The sequence below is a fragment of the Equus caballus genome, chromosome 12, assembly GCF_041296265.1.
Source record: "Equus caballus isolate H_3958 breed thoroughbred chromosome 12, TB-T2T, whole genome shotgun sequence".
Taxonomy (NCBI): domain Eukaryota; kingdom Metazoa; phylum Chordata; class Mammalia; order Perissodactyla; family Equidae; genus Equus; species Equus caballus.
In genome coordinates, this window is record NC_091695.1 from 30,879,557 (window position 1) to 30,898,679 (window position 19,123).

General features: G+C 51.7%; 1 protein-coding gene across 10 annotated transcripts in view; it reads left to right on the plus strand.

Moving 5' to 3' along the window:
* LOC138916664 (liprin-alpha-1-like) overlaps window positions 1-19,123 on the plus strand; it is an 85,477-nt gene that overhangs the window by 26,904 nt on the left and 39,450 nt on the right. For 7 of the 10 annotated variants that reach the window (XM_070229735.1, XM_070229737.1, XM_070229738.1 and 4 more), the window contains exons 7-14: window positions 1,390-1,536; window positions 2,929-3,063; window positions 4,687-4,770; window positions 6,725-6,856; window positions 8,164-8,226; window positions 9,283-9,362; window positions 13,314-13,449; window positions 16,589-16,812. In XM_070229735.1, the coding sequence (XP_070085836.1) occupies window positions 1,390-1,536; window positions 2,929-3,063; window positions 4,687-4,770; window positions 6,725-6,856; window positions 8,164-8,226; window positions 9,283-9,362; window positions 13,314-13,449; window positions 16,589-16,812 (1,001 nt within the window). Of the gene's footprint in view, window positions 1-1,389; window positions 1,537-2,928; window positions 3,064-4,232; window positions 4,308-4,686; window positions 4,771-6,724; window positions 6,857-8,163; window positions 8,227-9,282; window positions 9,363-13,313; window positions 13,450-16,588; window positions 16,813-19,123 lie in introns of all 10 variants that reach the window. The other 3 variants (XM_070229732.1, XM_070229733.1, XM_070229742.1) reach the window with 1 other exon arrangement.

A 19,123-nucleotide genomic window follows, 5' to 3' on the forward strand; every position in this document is an offset into this window, starting at 1 on the left:
CCCTGGTCTGTGGGTCCCTCACGTCCACGGCTTCCAGGCTGTCTGAATTTATTCTTCGTTATGCTCAGGTTTCCTTCTTGCTTAAGGGGAATGTTGGTTTCGGTTGTCTGCTTGTTCCCTGAAAGTGATGTGAGCGTGATCTGCTGAGCGTTAAGGGCGCGTTCCTGGCAGTCTTCCGGCGCTCTGACCTTCTGCTCTGCGAAGGGATGGGTGACGGTATTGAATGTCAGAGGTCGGACCACAGCGAGAGTGGAATTGGCTCACACTGTGCCGTGAGGAGCGTGCTGGAACAATATGCAGAAATAGACTCGTTTCCGGCACATGTTTCTGCACGTAGAATTATTTACGAGAATCTGTCTAACCATCATTATGAGAGCAAATGAGGGCTGGATACTTTCTCTGGTGCTTCCTCCTGTCACTGCAGCCCGTCCTTTGTAAACAAACAGAACACATGCACGCGCACCCCTGCGAGACCATCTCAGAGAGCCTGTCGGGAAGACCCTTCAGACCTTTTCACGTGGGTGCGGAGCAGCCGCACTGCCCCTTCAGCAACTCGGTGTGAGCAGTTTTCTGTAGGAATTCAAAACAAAGGAAAAGACTGCATTTATTACAGAACTTGTTTAGTTATATTATTCTTTGGCAGCAGGAGGAGATTATTTATGTGGCGGAGTTTAATATGCAGAGGATTTCGAACTTCTTTAAGACCCGTCACTTTGAATATTAAGACGTGGCTAACGTGAGTTCCTTAGTAAACAAAGAGGGACCTGAAATGGACTTTTAGGTTGGGGGACAGGAATGGTGCTATCAGAAAGTTCTGGTCCTGGTTTCAGTGTTCGATACTGTGTAATAGAATTTTGCTGCTGAATGAGGCATCAGAAGGTTGCATCCAATTAAATTGAACTTTGACTTCTGTTCCCATTTGTTAATGTTATTGCTTTAATTTTGTGGTAATTGCATGAGATTTCATCCAACTTCTAGCCAAGAAAATGAGCCTAGTGTCTCAGCATCGTGTCCTTGAGGGGCTTCGCCCCGTCCTGCAGGAGCGCACTTGCATCGTGAGGCACACAGAGGTCGTGTCTTCATTGTCAAGACCTTCACCTCCTGGGATTCTTGCAAGATTGGGCTATTTTATTATCCATTTTTCTGGGTAATCTTATGTAGAAAAGGATAAGCTTCGTAAACTGAGTGGCCAAACATAGTAGGTGAATATTTATGAATATTTATGATATTTGAGATAGGTACATTGCCATTCACCTTGAAGGAAACTGGCATCTCTATCAACTGAATTCTGAGGACACTAATTTTATATTTGATTTCAAAATTAGAGTTTAGTCCAGTTTTTTCTCTCTTTAGCATTCACCTTTTTTCCGTCTGAAACACCTAATGTAGGCCATGGCCCAAAAGGAAGACATGGAAGAGAGAATCACTGCTCTGGAGAAGCGCTATCTCGCGGCGCAGTGGGAGGCCACCTCTGTGCACAACCTCAACGACAAACTCGAAAACGAAATCGCGCACCAAGACTCCGTGCATCGCCAGGTAGGGGATCTTACAGAGCTCTGTCTGGCTTTCGCTGAATAATTACTAAGGCAGTTAAAGGCCTTTTTCCTGTGACTTCCATGTTGGAAACCAAGGCCCAATGTAAAGTTTTTGTAATCTTAGACTACTGTGTTCAAAAGGGTGAATGACTTCAACTGGCCAGTTTTAATTACTTAGGATTTGATTTAACCATTTTATGGAACTGCACTCCTTGCTTCTTTCTCCTGTTTTGTTTTGTTTTAAGTGAATGTTAATCTGTTGCTTGTTAGCGTTTTTACCAAAGGAGCAGAGTGGCAGAGAGCTGCAAGGCAGTGGCTGCTTGTTAACAGCTGGGTCAGTGTAATACATGGCGCGTTTAGAAATGCAGCCAGCAGGGAGAGTCTGCCCCTCCTGCGGTTTGCTGAGCCACGCTTGCTCCTGTTTCTCTGTAGCCCCAGAGAATCGAGTTAACCAGAAAACCCCAATCCAGCTTCTTGAAAATAAAGTGAGTTCATCTGGTATATCATAAAGTATATCATTAAACCCAAAATAAAAATAAAACATAAAATACTAGGAAGCCATTAACAATTTTATTGTGGAATACTGTTTGAGAGCTTGGGAGTTGTTCACAGGGATGACTTTAAAGGGCAGACCACAAAATACTGTGGACAGTGTGACGCGTTTTCCAAAGGTTTTCAAGCGTAATATATTGTCTGTATGTCTACGGAGATATGTGCACACAGGAAGAGGAGAAAGCTGCTTAGGAGCAAATGTCCGCCTCTCAGGAACCTGAACTTACAGATGATTTTTAAAATTTTCTTTTTTTAAGAAGTTCTTGTCTAAATTTCCCACATTGAAGTTTTTTTTTAGAGTAGGAGGACTTTTTAAAAGAACAATGATACATTTACAAAAATAGCTTGACTAGCTTTTCCTTAGGCCGACTCTTCGAAGGTCTCTGTTTCAAAGGAGAAGGCCATCTTTTGGCTTACCTGCCCCTGGCAGTTGGCTGGAAGTAGTGTTACCTTCAAATCATGGGTCTGGTTATTTTTTAAAAAGGGTTAATGATGACTCTTCTTCCTTAACTTGTCACTAAGAATGAGCAAGCTTCCACAGAAAATGGGTTTTCTTTCATGTATAGGAACTTTGTTTTTTGTTTTTTGTTTTTTTTTTTAAGAAAAAAGACTTCTTCAAAGATATTTAGGTAAAGCAAATACTTTGGCAGAGGCGCTTTGCACATTGAAATCAAGCCCAAACAGTGGAAGACGAGGTTCACTCTGAAGTGCCTGCCAGCACAGTGCTGCTTCTGTCAGAGCTGGTTTAGGAGATGTCTGCGTTTAGAGTTTTCCTCAGTTTGTCAATATGGAGAGGGCCAGAAGATTTGGTCCATTTTGATGCTCTGCTCTCGTTTCGTAGACTGAGGATAAGAACCGCCGGTTACAAGAGCGCCTGGAGTTGGCGGAGCAGAAGCTGCAGCAGACCTTGCGGAAAGCGGAGACGCTCCCCGAGGTGGAAGCGGAGCTGGCCCAGAGGGTGGCCGCGCTCTCCAAGGTGCCGCCTTGGGTTCCCTTCTGGGGCCAATGTCGGGATTTTGATCTTGAGATGATTTCCCTGTGTGCCTTGTTTACCTTTTGTTCTTATGTCGGTGCACCTCCGCCCACGAAAGAGCTCAGATTGGTTCTTAGTCTTGCGTTGTCTGAGGTTGGACCGCTTTTTAAATGTCCAGTGTGAGCCTCCTCTTTTGTTATCCCTGAACTAATTTCTCTCCAGTTTTGTCAGGTGTGTGCTGTTCATCCCCAGGCTGCTTGATCTAAGAGTCACTGCTGCTTAGAGTTAGTCAGCAACTCAAAGTGTAGGATGGAAGCTTTGTGTAGAAGGATAGACTTGGTCCCAGAAATCGGAAAACACCATTCTCATTTGTTTTACTTTTTCTTTTTTTTTTGCTAAGCAAGAGTCACCCTGAGCTAACGTCTGTTGCCAGTCTTCCCCTTTTTTGTATGTGAGCTGCTGTCACAGCATGGCCACTGGCAGATGAGTGGTATAGGTTTGCTCCTTGGAATTGAACTCGGGCTGCCAAAGCGGAGCACAGCGAACTTAACCACCAGGCCACCAGGGCTAGCCCTGCCATTTTCTTTTAAAGACAATGAAAATAAATTTGTAATAAACAAATTTTTAAGCAATTTATTCATTCATCTGTTCAACAAATGTTGACTAGGCGTATGCAAGACACGCGCCCTGCCCTCTCTATCCACAGGTGACTAGGCACCTTCAGAATGATGTTGTAGGTACTAGAAGCAGGTGGCCCGTACGGGAGGAGGAAGCACGTGATGACAGAGAGCCCAGCCTCCCTGGGCCTAGGGAAGGCTTAGCCTCCAGTGCCCGTGGGAGTCAGCCAGGCAGAGAAGCGGCCCCGGGCCAGGGGGCCTCCTGGCAGAGGCCTGTGTGGGCGCCTCCGTCAGTGGTTTCATGTCGCCTGGTTCGAGCTTAGTGAGCTGCTGGGGAGGGCACCCGTGGGAAAAGGGCAGGACAGGCACAGGCTGCTGCTGGTGAAAACTCGCCTTGGGTGGGTAAGATGCTGTCGAGTGCGCACAGGCCTCCCTCAGAGCAAGTTCACTGCTAACAGCTGTCGCAGAACCGCTTCTCTTCCTTCGTGATCTGTGTTTAAAGTGTCGGTTTCTTCTCTCCCCTGTCGTCTCTCCTGTCCCTGGTTGGCCTTATAGTCTGACCCTTTGTCTTCTGGAATGTCTGCTGCTAAGGAAGCTAAACTGTTCGAACTTACTTCCCAGCTCAGGAAGGTAGAACGTGTGCATTGCTCTCACTCGCGCTTGCTGCTTCCTGCTTTCCCTGCTGACTAACCAAACGCGGTGTGAGGGTGGGGAGCATACGATCCACTGAAATTGGGCACGGGGTCGGGGAAGCACATTTCTCTCACCACATTTGTCACCAACACCAGTCCTGCCTCAGCGTCACCAACGTGAGAGGATTAACCGCTTCCCAGATGAGCACGTGAAGCCACGTAGGCTGTGTCGGGAGATGTAAGGAGACGCTTTCCGTCTCACGTGGTTGACAGTGGTGCACGCAGAGCATGTTCCGCTGGCTGCCGCCGCAGTGGCGTACAGCATGCTGCCAGGGAAGCGGAGACCCTGGTTGAACTTACACTGTGTTTGCTGACAGGCCGAGGAGAGACACGGCAACATTGAGGAGAGGCTGCGCCAGATGGAGGCACAGTTGGAGGAGAAGAATCAAGAGCTGCAGCGGGTACGTGTCCAGGCACAAGGCCGAGCGCCGAGCCCGGTGCGGGGGGGACGCGCTCAGGCAGGGGAAAGTGACACCTCGTGATTCCACTTGTCCCGACGCGGACACCGGTCCCTTCTCCATCCTGTCATGTGTGTTTCGTTTGTGGCCTCATGTACGAGTCGTCTGCTGACAGGTGCATCCACCCCGGGGACAGTCATGCCAGCACTGCAGCAGGGGAAGAGCTTGGTGCCCGTAGGCCCTGCAGGGAGGTGGGTCCCCAGCCCGAGGAGGCCGCTTGCTTCTCTGACCCGCCCGTCAGGGGACCTGCTCCAGGCGCCCCTGAAACCTGAGGTGCTGGCCTGGGGTCCCCGTGAAACTTAGAGTGAGGCGTGTTGTCCTAGATGACAGGTCCACTTGCTTAGGATATGGCACTGAAAGCCCAAATTCAGGTCACGGGCCTGACTGTCTCCCAAAGTACCAAAGTATGACTGCAGACACACAGGTGTGTGCAGAGGTGGGTATTGGCGAGGAAGAGGAGACTGTGACTGAGCTGTGAGCTGTGAAGAGAGTGTGCAGTGGAGGCTCGTGTCAGTTGAATCCTGAGAGAGTTTTCCCTGAGGAGTTGGTCAGGTGTCAGTGTGGAGCATCCAGGCAATGGAGCGAGTGGCCGTCCTGCGTCCAGCTGGCACCCACCCTTACGACACCAATTCAAGGCCGTCAGATTTTATTTTCACCAGAAGCCCGTATTCTTGGGCGTGGACCGCAGACTTTCAAACATTCTGACTCCCTTCAGAAGATTGTATCTTAGTCCTCTGCCTGCCCCCCATACGCACACACGTAGCTCTTAGGCAGAGATTTTTATCCGTTTGGGGATGCACTTCCTTACTTTCAGAACTGTTGATAGAATTTGGAAGGACCAGTGTTGAGATAGGGGTGCCATTAATAAGTAAGGCAATTCCAAGTAAACGTTTAAGTTGCTTTGCTTTAAAAATATTTGAACACCGGTGCCTTATTGTGTGGTGTGCTGGGTCTCTCCAGATGGTGGTAGCTGCTGTGTGTTGGGCATGATTCTGAGAGCCTTCTGTTTGATTTGACCGTGACCCATGAGAAAAGGGAGATGCTGGCACCCGTGGTGGTCAGCTGAGGACGCTGAAGCACGGAGGGCTTGACTGTGTTGGCGATTCCCTGTGGGCTGCTCCTCCAGGCAGCGTGGCTTGAGCGCAGGTCTCAGCCCCCGAGCCATGCTGCCCTCTGCCCGGGAGCTGCCCACCGGCCCGGGGGACTCACCCTGACAGGTGCCGCCTGTTAGCCCTTCCTGTCCCCTCCACGTGCCCTTTGTCTTTGTTCAGAATAAGGGGTGAAAGCAAGCTTTTTAAGCCATGAAATTGATGATAGTTTTATAAAACACAGACTTAGCGACTTTATTTTTAAGTTTTAAAATTACTCGTGATTATTTGTAATTTTTCAACATAAACGTTCATTACGAAAAATTCAAGTGATGTAGGAGTATAAAGAACAGGTGAAAGTCTCTGTCTCCACTGTTTTTTCCCCAGATGAATTTCTTTACCTTTTGCTTTGTGAGTTGAGTTCATTTTTTCTCCTGAATCCAGACGCAAGCTTCTGTTTACATGGGCAGATTCCTCCACTGGTGTGTGGATAAGCTGATCCCCTTGAAACTCTGCTGTGTCTGGGTGTAAATCTGCTCCTGGAGCCCACCCGACAGTCAGGGATGGGTGACGTTGCTGAGGCCCCGTGAGGGCCTCGTTTAAGGAGCAGTGGACGTTCTCATTAACGCTCTCGCAGACTTGGCCCTGCCTTTCTCTGCGCCTGTGAGGCAGTCCTGGTCATCGTGTAGATGTCCACTGATGGCGGAGGGCCGGAACAGCCCAGGGATGGCGGCACGGGTGACTCCAAGGTGGGGGAAACGATCCTGCCTTTGCTCGCAGTGGCCAGGTTTTTGTTTCTCCTGTTCCAGGCAAGGCAGAGAGAGAAGATGAACGAGGAGCATAACAAACGCCTGTCCGACACCGTCGACAAGCTTCTGTCAGAGTCTGATGAGAGGCTCCAGCTTCATCTCAAAGAGAGGATGGCTGCCCTGGAAGACAAGGTGGGATGTCACACACCTCGCCGAAGGTTTCCCATCCTTTACAGAGAGATCGCCCATGTTCTGCTCCCCAGGAATGCTGCATAATGGTGGTTAACAGCCATTACAGGAAGTAGAAATGACTCCGTAAGGAGGAAAAAGTGCCAACTGTTAACCGCTCGCTGAATTAACTTCTCGTTTGTTATGTTCTTGCCCAATTTGTGTGTATGGAAGCTTGTTTACCGTTCTTATTCTCTAGAGCAGGAGTTGGCAAACTGTTTCTATAAAGGGCCAGATAGTAAAAATTTTAGGCTTTTACGAATTATGAGTAATTGAGCAAAATAATTTCATGCCTACTAATAATGAGCATGAAAGCAGCCGCTGGTGACATGTGAGTGAGTGACTGTGTTCCAGTAGAACTTTGTTGACAGGGACAGGCCCTCGCTTGCCAGCTCCTGCACTGGAATCTTTTGCTGGGCCCAGCCCTCACCCCTTCGTTGCTCCTGCGTCGGAAGTTAATTTCTGTCTCGTTTATAAACATAACGGTGTAGGAGAATGGTGTAAAATAAAGGCTTGGATCAACTGAAAGTGTTCCAGCTCCTCCCTCTCTCCCTCCATTCGGTTTGGAAAACGTCTGAGCAGGACTCATGCTCCTCTCATCATGGGGACACTTCAGCCATCCCCAGGGTGAAGGAGAGCCCTAGAATTTGTCAGAGAAGCTCTCATGGGCGACAGTTGCATTGGGCCTTGGCACGACCTGTCCCGACTGCACGGGTGTCCCTAAAGATAACGGCCAGAGCCTGCCCTGAGGTGGGCACCGTGGTCACGCTCATTCGAGAGAGACCAGTGGTCATTACTAATGACGTGACGTTCCTGTTGCACAGAGCCCGTCAGGAAAGGCGTTATCAGAGACCACACAGGGCGCTTCCCCCTTTCCTCCTTGATCAGTGGGCCAACCTTAAGGGCAGAATACTTTGACCTTAGATTTAAACTGTACATTTGAAACTTATGTCAGGTTTCCCAAGTGACCGATGAATTGTAAAATCTAAAAGCTGCTATAAACCAGTTTAACGGATGCAGATAGGCCTACACTATGGGCTTGACATGCTTACTTAGAAAAATCCATCACGGAGGTAGTAGGTTCTGTATTTACATATTATCATGAGAAGTTGCGATGGTCTCACTGTTGCATTTCACTCTAATACTGCTCATGAGTACGTTCACGTGGCCCCTTTTCCGTGGTACTTTATTATCTTAGACAGAAATGTAGCCATACTATTATGTGGAACGTTTTCAAGAATCAACACTAAAGGACTCTTCATCTTTTGCAGAATTCTCTATTACGAGAAGTTGAAAATGCAAAAAAGCAGTTAGAAGAAACGCAACATGATAAGGTACTTAAATCTCTAAATCATTGAGAAATCCGTGAATTGAGCGAGTTCACTGTTGCTATAACTACTACAGACGTTGGGTGAAGTGGGGTCAGACTTTCCTGCTGTAAGATTTATGGCACTCCTAGAGTTGTGCGTGAATGCGTTTGTGTTGGCGGTGGATGTTAAGTCTGGCAGCGGGTAGGGATCAGAGTTCTGAGTCCTTTCTGGGTTCATTTGGAAGCTAAAACCTTAGCACAAACCTGTCGTCTAGAACTGTGCTGTGCAACAGAAATGTAATGGGAGCCACATGTATAATCTAAAATTTTCTAGTAGCCACATTTAAAAGTGTAATATGAAACAGGTGAAATTAGTTTTACTTAACCTGATAGAGTCAAATGTTATTTTATCATGTCATTAATATAAAAGCTAATGAGCTGCTTTACATTCATTTTTTCATAGTGGGTCTTTGAAACCCGCTGTGTGCTTTATAGTTACAGGACATCTCAGTTTGGACCAGCCCCATTCAGGTGCTCAATGGCCACGTGTGGCGAGTGGCTGCTGTATGGGACAGCATAGATCTAGAAGGTTATAGGTGACTTAAAAAGTTTTTTGTCAGTTTTCCTTACTGTTTTGACGTGTACAAAAATGAGATTGGACGTACAAATGAACAAATGATTCATGAATGAATGAATGTGTGCTCGATGTGAGACAAAGACAATACAGAAAGGAAAAAGACAACACAGGGAAGTCTGTGCAGTAGAAGGTGAGTATTGTTCGCCTCTCCCACCCCAAATCTCTCTACAGAATTAATAATTGTTAATGACTCGGTGTTTCGCCTCTAAAAACTTCTCTTTGACTAAGACATGACTTTTTATGCATCAGGGTTTATAAAGCTAATTTGGTGGTCTGAGTGTTTATGTTTACTATAGGACTCTCGGAGAAAACGTTCTCAGAACTAAAATACTTGATATTTATAACTGCTAATTTAACCTATTATGGTTATGTTCAACATTTGATGCAAATAATTTTAAATCCTGAAGGAGACAGCTGCAGTATGTGTCATTTGCTGTTTTGTAGGATCAGCTCGTACTGGACATCGAAGCCTTGAGGGCTGAGCTGGACCAAGCGAGGCTGAGAGGGGCGTCCCTTCACCACGGGTACGGCACTCACGCGTTCACAGACACTCTCCAGCACCTGCTGTGTGTGTACGGGGCGCTCACAGACGTGCTCCGGCATCTGCCGTGTGTGTACAGGCCACTCACGTGCTCACAGACGTGCTCTGGCACCTGCCGTGTGTGTACGGGCCACGCATGCGCTCACAGACACTCTCCAGCACCTGCCGTGTGTGTACAGGGTGCTCGCACACTCACAGACGCACTCCAGCACCTGCTGTGTGTGTACAGGGCGCTCACACCCTCACAGACACTCTCCAGCACCTGCTGTGTGTGTCCGGGGCGCTCACAGACATGGTCCGGCACCTGCCATGTGTGTACAGGGCACTCATGCGCTCACAGACACGCTCCAGCACCTGCCCTGTGTGTACAGGGTGCTCGCACACTCACAGACACATTCCAGCACCTGCTGTGTGTGTACAGGGCGCTCACAGACATGCTCCAGCACCTGCCGTGTGTGTACAGGGCGCTCACGTGCTCACAGACATGCTCCGGCACCTGCCATGTATGTGCAGGGCGCTCACATGCTCACAGACGCACTCCAGCACCTGCCGTGTGTGTATAGGGCGCTCACATGCTCACAGGCGCACTCTGGCACGTGCCATGTGTGTACAGGGTGCTCACGCGCTCACAGACACACTCCAGCACCTGCCATGTGTGTGCAGGGTGCTCACGTGCTCACAGACGTGCTCTGGCACCTGCTGTGTGTGTACGGGGTGCTCAGACATGTTCAAGCGCCTGTCGTATGTGTATAGGGCGCTCACACCCTCACAGACGCACTCCAGCACCTGCCGTGTGTGTACAGGGTGCTCACATGCTCACAGGCGCACTCTGGCACGTGCCATATGTGTACAGGGTGCTCACGTGCTCACAGACACGCTCCAGCACCTGCTGTGTGTGTACGGGGAGCTCACGCACTCACAGACACGCTCCAGCCCCTGCCGTGTGTGTACAGGAACACATGCAGGCCACAGGGGCAGCCAACTGAACACACTGCCTGGCCTGAGCTCAGGGAGCCTGGGGCTTCGGAGCAGGCCGGAGGGCAGAGGACAGCATCATCCTGAAGGTTAGGTTCTGGTACCTTGGAGGTTCCCGTCACGTCCTTGACTCAACTCAGAACCGCAGGAGGAGGTGGGGCTGGGGACGATTGATTAGTGTCGGGCATATGAGTCTGAGGCACCCGACAGAGTGTGGGCGTGATGGTGTCGGGATCGGAGGACAGAGCCCAGGGTGCCAGAGGAAGCCCCGTCCACCTGGGAGTGACGGTCGCATCCTCGAGGTGAAAGAGAAGGCCGCGGAGAGCCTGCGCTGCTGGAGCGGGAGGATGCCCTGACGTTCGCGTGTCTGGTGCGGCGCTTGGAGTCTGTATGTTTTGAAGAGGCTGAGAGTTAACGGCGTGGCGCTCGCAGATCTTTCGAGGCGTGACCGGGCCGGCTGCTGCGGGAGTGAGCCCCCTGGCTCGGCGTGAATCTACCAAGTTGCCCGGCATCCTGAGTTTTTCTTCCTCATCGTGGTAGAGGCGGTAATTCTCATTTAGGTGATTTACTTCTTTGTAGAAAATGGTCATCAAGTGAGAGTTACGCTTTAGCAAAAGTTATCGAAGCGCTTACCTGGTGGCAGTGACTGAAACACAGGAGACGGGCCCCTGCCTCCAACACGACTCAGGAGGAAGCTCCGAACCTCTGCAGGTGTTCCGGCATTTGCCAAGTTAGGACATCCTGAAGGTTTAGGCTATCTTGCGGCTGTCCCTGCCTAACCCACTCCTAGAAACTAGAGGAGAAATCAGCGAGGACAGAGAGGCAGAGCCAGAAGCTTCCCCTGACGCCGAACCCGCTGGAAGGTGGAGTTTCGAGGAGGAGAGTGTGCGCTTCAGAGAGCGAGGTGCAGAGGAGGACCAGTGCAGGGAACAGGCACTTGCTTTCTGCTTCAGGTCCTCGCTGGTGGAAGGCTCGTGTCGTTAGAGCGCTGCAGGCGGACCCGCTGCTCGGGATTGCAGGCGTGTGTGCGAGGAGGCTCTCACAGGCACGTGGGTGAAGAGGAAGTGGACACGCGTGTGTGACTCTTGTGGAAGTCGAGTCCTGAAGGGAAGGGAGCCGGTGTAGGAGCTTGAGGGGGTGGCAGAGCTGGGGGCAGTTTTTCCGATGGAGACGTCTTGACATGTTTGCCGGTCCCAGGTGTGATGTTAGAGGTGAAAGACAAGGAGAGAAAGGAGCTCTTTGCTCTGGTAGTGCAGAGGTGGCAGGAGGGGATGGCCAAGGTCACCTGGGGCGGAGTGGTCTGAAGACAGTGGGCAGGAGAGGCTGCATGCGGAGGGAAGGGCTTTGTTTCAGGGAGGCAAGGCTAGAGGCTGCATGTCAAGTGGCCTAGAAGAGAGGTGGTTGGGAGCTGTAGAAACGGGGGGAAGACCAATCACAGTAGGCGTGGAAGGGCCTTGGGTGGACTGAGGAGAAGGGGTCTGGCAGGCAGGGCAGGCTCAGCTCATTTGGTGTGACTCCACGGTGAGATCGGTCATCTTGTTTTTGTGATCTTCTCCATGAGAAAAGGTAGTCTAGCTTGAGGAGTGGAAAAGCACGGTGATGGGTGGCCTTCCATAAACAGATTGGCCATATAGAAGAGAGGCTTCAGCAAGTGATGAGCTGCAGGGTGGTGGCGGGTCGGGAGGCAGGTAAGCCTGGGAAGGGGTGTCAGAATCGGGAAGCATTTGTGCTTCCCGAACCATCCAGAGGTACACGCAGGATTTCAGGTGCATCGCTTTCATCTGCCGTTGAACCGTCTCACGGCCCCAGAGCAGTTGGGCTGGAAGTCACCCTGAGGGAGAGTGAGAGTGTCGTGAGGAGTAAGGGGTAGAGGAAGTAGGGCTGGGTGTGCTCCAAGGGGAATTCCAGACTTGGAGATCTTCGAACAGGCAGTAAATCTCGTGTAACGCTACAAGAAGGTATTTCTTTAAAAAGATGTCGAGAGGTGTGTACCAAAAGTAGATGAGTTGGCATGTCAGCCTGGCCCTGTCCACGATCGGGTGGGGAGGCTCGAGGGGTCCCCTGTCTAACTGGCTTTAATCAGATGAATGGACTCTGTCTTCTCAGATCGTAAGGCCTCCTGAAAATGAAGGCAGCCAGCCTTCTTTCCGGAGAACAGGGAGGCCCTCGGTGGCGGGCCAGGACTGAGGTGTGGCTGGGGTGCCCACGGTCAGGGCTGAGCGCTGGGCTGGGCTGCGCCCTCCTCGCCTCCGCTCACCAGTTCCTCTCCAGGGCCTCTCCTAGTGACTCTCTTGAGCGTCTCCCTCGCGGGTGCTCAGGGCCCCAGTCACTGGTTCAGGGGACTGTTTTAGCCGGGCGTGTTGATTGTCTGTCAGTCTGATTGCACGCAGTCTCTGCTTTTGGTTCGGAATCCTCAAAGTGTCCTGCCCAGCCCGGTTCATACCAGCCCGAGCTGTGGTCAGAAGGGCTTCTGCAGCCGCTCCCTCCGAGGGGCCTGTGGGAGCGCTTCAGACAGTGCCACGCAGAGAGAGGAGTGTCGGTGTCCACCAGCCTCACACTGCGGAGCCTGGCACAAATGGGAGAGTGACCGTGGAAGGCCGCAGGTCGGGGTGGGGGTGCTTCCTGGTGGGTCGAGGAGAAGGTCGAGCAGAGGCAGGGCTGAGCACCCCTCTGCGGGCCCTGACATGGGTGACGGATGCCTCTTCCACGGCCCAGACAGCTGGACCCCATCCTCTCATCTCCAGGTCTGCAGTGGCAGCATTGGCTTTCCTAGGTATGGAGTGTCCCCGCTGGCGGGGCTGAAAGGCTCAGTGCTGGCGGGAGCAAGGACAGAGGTGCCCTCCTTGGAGTCCTTTTTCTGTGAAATTACGTGTTTTCCAAATTGACAGCTTCTGGCTTGACTAACAAACTTAGTTCGCTTTTCTTATCTAATAATGACCTTTTGTTTTCCATATTTCAGCCGACCCCACTTGGGCAGTGTCTCGGATTTCAGGTTCCCTGTGGCAGACGGTCCCGCAGACGCCTCCAGCAGCAGCGCGGTGTTGCGGCGCCCCCAGAAAGGCCGCGTGGCAGCCCTGCGGGATGAGCCGTCCAAGGCAAGGGCCTCCGTCCTCACTGCCCGCGAGCTGCCGGCCCTCGGGCGTGTCTCCTGCTCGTCCCGTGACTTTGAGACTTTGGGGATTCCAATGGTCATAGGTCGCCTTCTCTCTTCCCCTCCCCCCATTTTCCTTTTTCTGGCTAAGAGTTTCGTTTTAGGCATGCTTTTTTCTGAAGAACAAGTTCTGATAGAATATGACCTACTCTTAAGTGCAACGTAATGTAATTAGTACGGTTTGGAAGCAGCGATAAGCGTGAATGAATGCGTGTATCCGTCATCTTTTAGTGAGAAGAATTCACATCGGGAAGTTTAAATACCTTCCTACTTGTGTCTGTTTAACAGCACGTCTTTATCTACTTCTGCGTATTTTTATTTACAGCACCCGTATTCAGTGCACACCTGGTTTGGGCCAGGCGTCATTATAGACTAGGGCTCCAGCAGTGAATACAGGCAGAGAAGATGCCCGCACCGCCAGGGCGCACGTTCTAGTGAGGAGCCAGCGTGCGTGAGAAGTACAGTACGGGCCGTGTGTCAGTTTCCTCTCACTGCGGTCACAGGCTGCTGCGAGCTCAGTGGCCTAAAGCAAGGAGCACTTAGAGTTCACAGGTTCCGTGGGCTCGGGGCTGTGAGCAGGACGGTTCGGGCTCAGTTCTCCTGAGGTTGCAGCCGTCCGGATTCTCGCCTGGGGCTGAAGAGTGCACTTCCAGGCTCACTCGCCTGGCTCTGCCTGGCCCCTCTCTGGGGGCTGCTTGAGTGTCCTGGAAAGGTGCCCGCCAGCTTTGCTCCGGGCTCATTCTGAGAGAGAGCCAGGAGAAAGCCCCAGAGCCTCTGAGGCCCTGGTCTGGAGGCAGCATGCCTTCACCTGGGCTGCACTCGGTGCGTTAGAGTGAGTTAGCGAGTCCTGCCCTCACTGTGGGCCAAGGGAGGAGTGTTAGAGAAGTGTGGACGTATATTTAAACCACCACAGGGTTTCCGATGGTCATAAGCAGGGAAAGGAAACCCGGGGTACCCTGAGCTGTAGGAGGGGAATGATAGTTTTAAGTAGGGTAGCCAGCGAGGTCTCACAGGGACGGTGACATTTGAGCCAAGGAAGGGAAGGACCCATTTGGAGATATTAGAAGGTCCTGCCAACACGATGTGCTGATGGGTTGAACATAGAGTATGAGACAAAGAGGCGAGTGAGGCCCCCGAGGGCCCGTGCTTGAGCAGCTGGAGGCTGGAGGCTGTCTCCTGCGATGAGGAAGACTGCGGGGCAGGGGAGACGAGTGGAGCCTGGCCCTGATCAGGTCGACAGCCCTATCTGCTGTCCAGGTGGACGTGTCAGGTAGGCAGTTGGATATTCTGGCCTGGAACCCAAGAGAGAAGTCTGGACTAGAGATAAAGATGTGGGGGTCATGACCATACAGATGGTGTTTAAAGGTGTAAGATGAGATCAAGTCCAAAGTGGGTGCCTGTTGATAGAGAGGAGCTTCCAGGATAGAGCCGTGGGCCCCTCCAAAATTGAGAGGTTGGGGAGACTGAGAAAGGACCGGCAGGAGACTAAAGAGTGACAAGGAGGTAGGCAGAAACCCTGGACAACGGGGCCTGCAGCCGAGTGAGCGAGATGCTCAGGGAAGAGGGAAGAGCAGCAGGCCTGGGCCTGCCGATGGGCCAGACGAGAGGGCGGTGGAGGTCAGTGGCGGACTTCTTAAGGTGGGCGCTTTGATCCTGGAGCAGCTCTGTGGGAGGGGAGGTGAGCAGGAGGAGAGGAGGTGGAGGCGGAGTCAAGGCGGCTCTGGAGACCTTTTACTCATCGGGACGAAGTGCAGTGGTGGCTGGAAAGAGACGTGGCATCCAGGTTCCGTGGTTCTGGTGTGTTATCTGAAGGAGGGAGAAGGGCGCAAACCTTCTCAGGCTGATGGGTGTGGGCCAGTAGAGAATCGATTACCCCGAGAGAGGGAGGGAGCACAGCAGGCGAGCCTGGAGTCAGCCGGAGGGGGTGCGCCTCGTGCCCAGAGGTGGGGCTGGCCTGGGTGGGGGCCCAGGTACCTGGCCGCGACCTCAGATCTTGGGAGGGGAGGTGGAGTGCATGGGTAAAGGCCCGGGGGACGGGGAGATAAGCCAGCAGGGCATCTCAAGTCTTGTGGTTGCTCTGATGTCGTGTCAGTGAAGTGGGAGGCAGGGCCCTGGGCTCAGTGAGGACGGGAGAGGAAGAGATGGAGGCTTCGAGAGAGGGGCTGAGACAGCCGCACGGGATGGGTCACGTGGCCCCGGCGCGCATGCCTTCTCTGTGCGCGTTCTGATTGCACACGGTACCCCTCCATCACGCGAGACAGGAGTTGGCTCGGCACAGAGGAGCCTTTTCTCCGAGAGCCTCAGTTCTCTAGAGACCGTGGTCCGCCAGCTCGCTCTTCCCTGGGTGTTGAGACGAGTGCGTCCGACGGCTGCCCTGCTGTCTCCTTCTGCCCCTGCCTGCTGCTGTCTGTGCTCGTCCACACCGGGCTCAGAAGAGGGAGGATTGGGGAACTCCAGTGAGGTGTGTTACTCGATAACACTAGTACAGTGGTGTGGCAACTGCAGTGAACACAGCTGCCGTGGATGTAGTGAACTTTTTACTTCCCATTAGCGTGGCTGATCGTGCCATGTTTTTGTGTGTGTGGTTTTTGTTTTTGCTTTTGCTGAGGAAGATTAGCCCTGAGCTAACGTCTATGCCGGTCTTCCTCTGTTTTATATGTGGTTCGCTGCTACAGCGTGGCCAACTAGCAGTGTAGGTCCAAACCCGTGGATTCAGGCCACCGAGGCAGAGTGCACTGAACTTAACCACTATGCCACAGGGCCGGCCCCCCCATGGTGTATTTTTCTAATTTTCAGTTTTTGTTTGCACTCGGTCTTGTCACCATTGTGAATAACATCATGGAAATGCCTTGTGTCCACAGTGAGATGTGACTGTTACCAGGCAGTCTAAGTAATCGACTGTCCTGCCCCTGAAATACTGCCTGCTTAATACGTGTCAGCCACTTACAAGCATGGCCTATTTTTCCAAAATCTTTTGGGCTTCTATTTAAAAGATATTTAAGTTTCTGCTAGGTTTACTGTAAGTTGCTGTAACTTGGTTGTTATTTTCCATCTTTGCTGAGATTTGATTTTCTTGTTTCTAGGTACAGACTCTTAATGAACAGGATTGGGAACGTGCCCAACAAGCGAGTGTCCTGGCCAACGTGGCGCAGGCCTTCGAGAGTGATGTGGACGTGTCCGACGGCGAAGACGACAGGGACACCATCTTCAGCCCAGCTGGCCTCTTGTCCCCCAGTGGGCAGGCCGATGCCCAGACGCTGGCCATGATGCTTCAGGAGCAGCTGGACGCCATCAACAAGGAGATCAGGTACGTGGGCTTGTGCATAGCACCACAGACACCATGCATGTCTCTAAAGAATTGTATGCTACCTAGGACAGTCTGGAAGAAATACTGTGGACGTATTCTACATGTCCCATGATAGTAAAACTTTGTTCAATCCTGTTTTAATAGTTTTAAGTTCTGAGGTTGCCCTTGATTGGAAAGTTCAGTTGACCGGGCGTTCTCGCCACAGTTGTGGTGTGGGTACACTTGTGTAAGATCTTGCAGAAGGGTGAAAGGGGTTCAGTCCGTTCCCCCACGAGCCGATGACACAGCTGGAGAGCGTTGCCGGGGAGCTCAGTGTCCACCTGTGCCGCTCTGGATCCCAGGCCGGGTTCCAGAGACGGCCGGGGTGCAGAGAGCTGAGCACACATCAGAGGAGGCCTCCCTGCTCCGAAGTGCAGAGGGGAGCTGTGGTGTGGGGCAGGGCACCATGGAGAGCCAGGAGGAGGTGGACTGGCCTGGCGCCCTTGTGGGTAAGAAGCAGGACTCTTTTCACGGGCAGTGCCAGGTGGCGGGTGACTTACGAGGAGAAACGCCAGAGTTCAGTCCACTGGCAAGCGAAGGTGAAACATGCAGTAGGAAGCGGGAGGGAGAGTTTCCTGCCCCCCTCCAGCCTGAGTGTCCCCCAACTCTGAACCCTGCGGGGGGCAGGGAGCTGGGGCAGCGTCCACCTGCCGCTTGTGCCTCCTCCAGCGCTGAGGAGGGCCCTCTTGTGTGTCTTTCAGAGCCTCACGTTTTCAGGTGTGTCACCCAACCACCTGGAACAGAAAGCCGAGGTTTTCAGATTGGCAAATTCCCACTCCTACTTGCATTTTTCTCTGTTAAACTAATAGAATGTGAAAATTGGTTCATTACAAGACAGTGGTCAGGGGCAGGCCCCATGGCCGAGTGGTTAAGTTCACGCGCTCCGCTTTGGCGGCCCTGGATTTCACCAATTTGGATCCTGGGTGCTGACACAGCACCGCTCTTCAGGCCATGTTGAGGCGGCATCCCACATAGCACAACCAGAGGCACTCCCAACTAGAATCCAGCACTATGTACTGGGGGCTTTGGGGAGAAGAAGAAGAAAGAAGGCGACGATTGGCAACAGTTGTTAGCTCAGGCGCCAATCTTTAAAAAAAAAAAAAGACAGTGGTCAAAGGATGGTTTGAATCTTAACCTCGTCAGTGTTTCAGAGGTGTTTTCTTTCGAAAGCCTCTTAGCAGTTATAACAGTAAATTTACAAGACAAAGGGCCGACTGTGGGGTGCAATCCAAAGACTTGCCCGTCCAAGGGGGGGCTGTCCCCGTGGCCCAGTGGTTAAGTTCCTGAGCTCCGCTGCAGGCGGCCCGGTGTTTCGTTGGTTCGGATCCTGGGCGCAGACATGGCACTGCTCATCAAGCCAAAGACTTGCCCGTCCGAGGGGGGATTAAGAGGCCTTAGGTCTGGGGTGCAGGGTGACAGGGAGCCCAAGATCTGCCCTGTCAGGCCTGAGGCAGCCGTGGTTCGGTCCTGCATGCACACAGAGACCAGCCGTGTGCCAGTGACCCTGCAGGAGGTCCGGGCAGAGTTGCTGCCAACATTTTGTTCTTGTCAAGCTGACACAGACGCCAAGTGCCGGTTCCTGCGCAGAGCCTGCGGGAGGGAAGGAGGGGCAGAACTAACTCCAGGGAGAGCTGTAGGCTCTGCAAGGAAGGGGTGTGCGGCCTGCAGTCTGCCTCCCTAAACCACGGTTCGTGTGCTGTGTTCAACCCCGCAGAGCCCGGAAGACTGCCTTTCCCCATCGCTGTGGGAAACGCGAAAGGATTATAAACGTCAGCTTTTATTTTTCACAGTGTATTGCTAAGTAAAATGGGTTCTTCTTTATGTAGCAAGTTGACCTGATATAAATGGTAAATTCTGTCCACTGCCTTGGTATCAGTAACAGAAAGTACTTTCAGAATATATAAGTAGAACTTTAATTGGACAGGTTACTGCAAGGTTACTACTAATTTAATATTAGAGTAATGATTTGCATAGTCAAATATTAAAACTGCTGTTTAAGCATCCACTATACATTAGGAGAGAAGAGCTTTAATTATGAATTTCCAAATTAATGCAGCATGGTTGACGTGAATTCATTCAGATGAGGCTGGTGGAGAATTCTGTCAAATAATACAAACAAAATACTTTTGTTCGAACTCAACCTTTAAAAAAAAAAAAATCAATGTTTTCGTCTAGTCTAGAGACTTAAGTGTTTGGAAACTCCTAATTGCTTTGTAAATTGATTTTTTGATTATATCAGAGTTCCCAGTTTCCAGTCAAAAAAACCGATAGG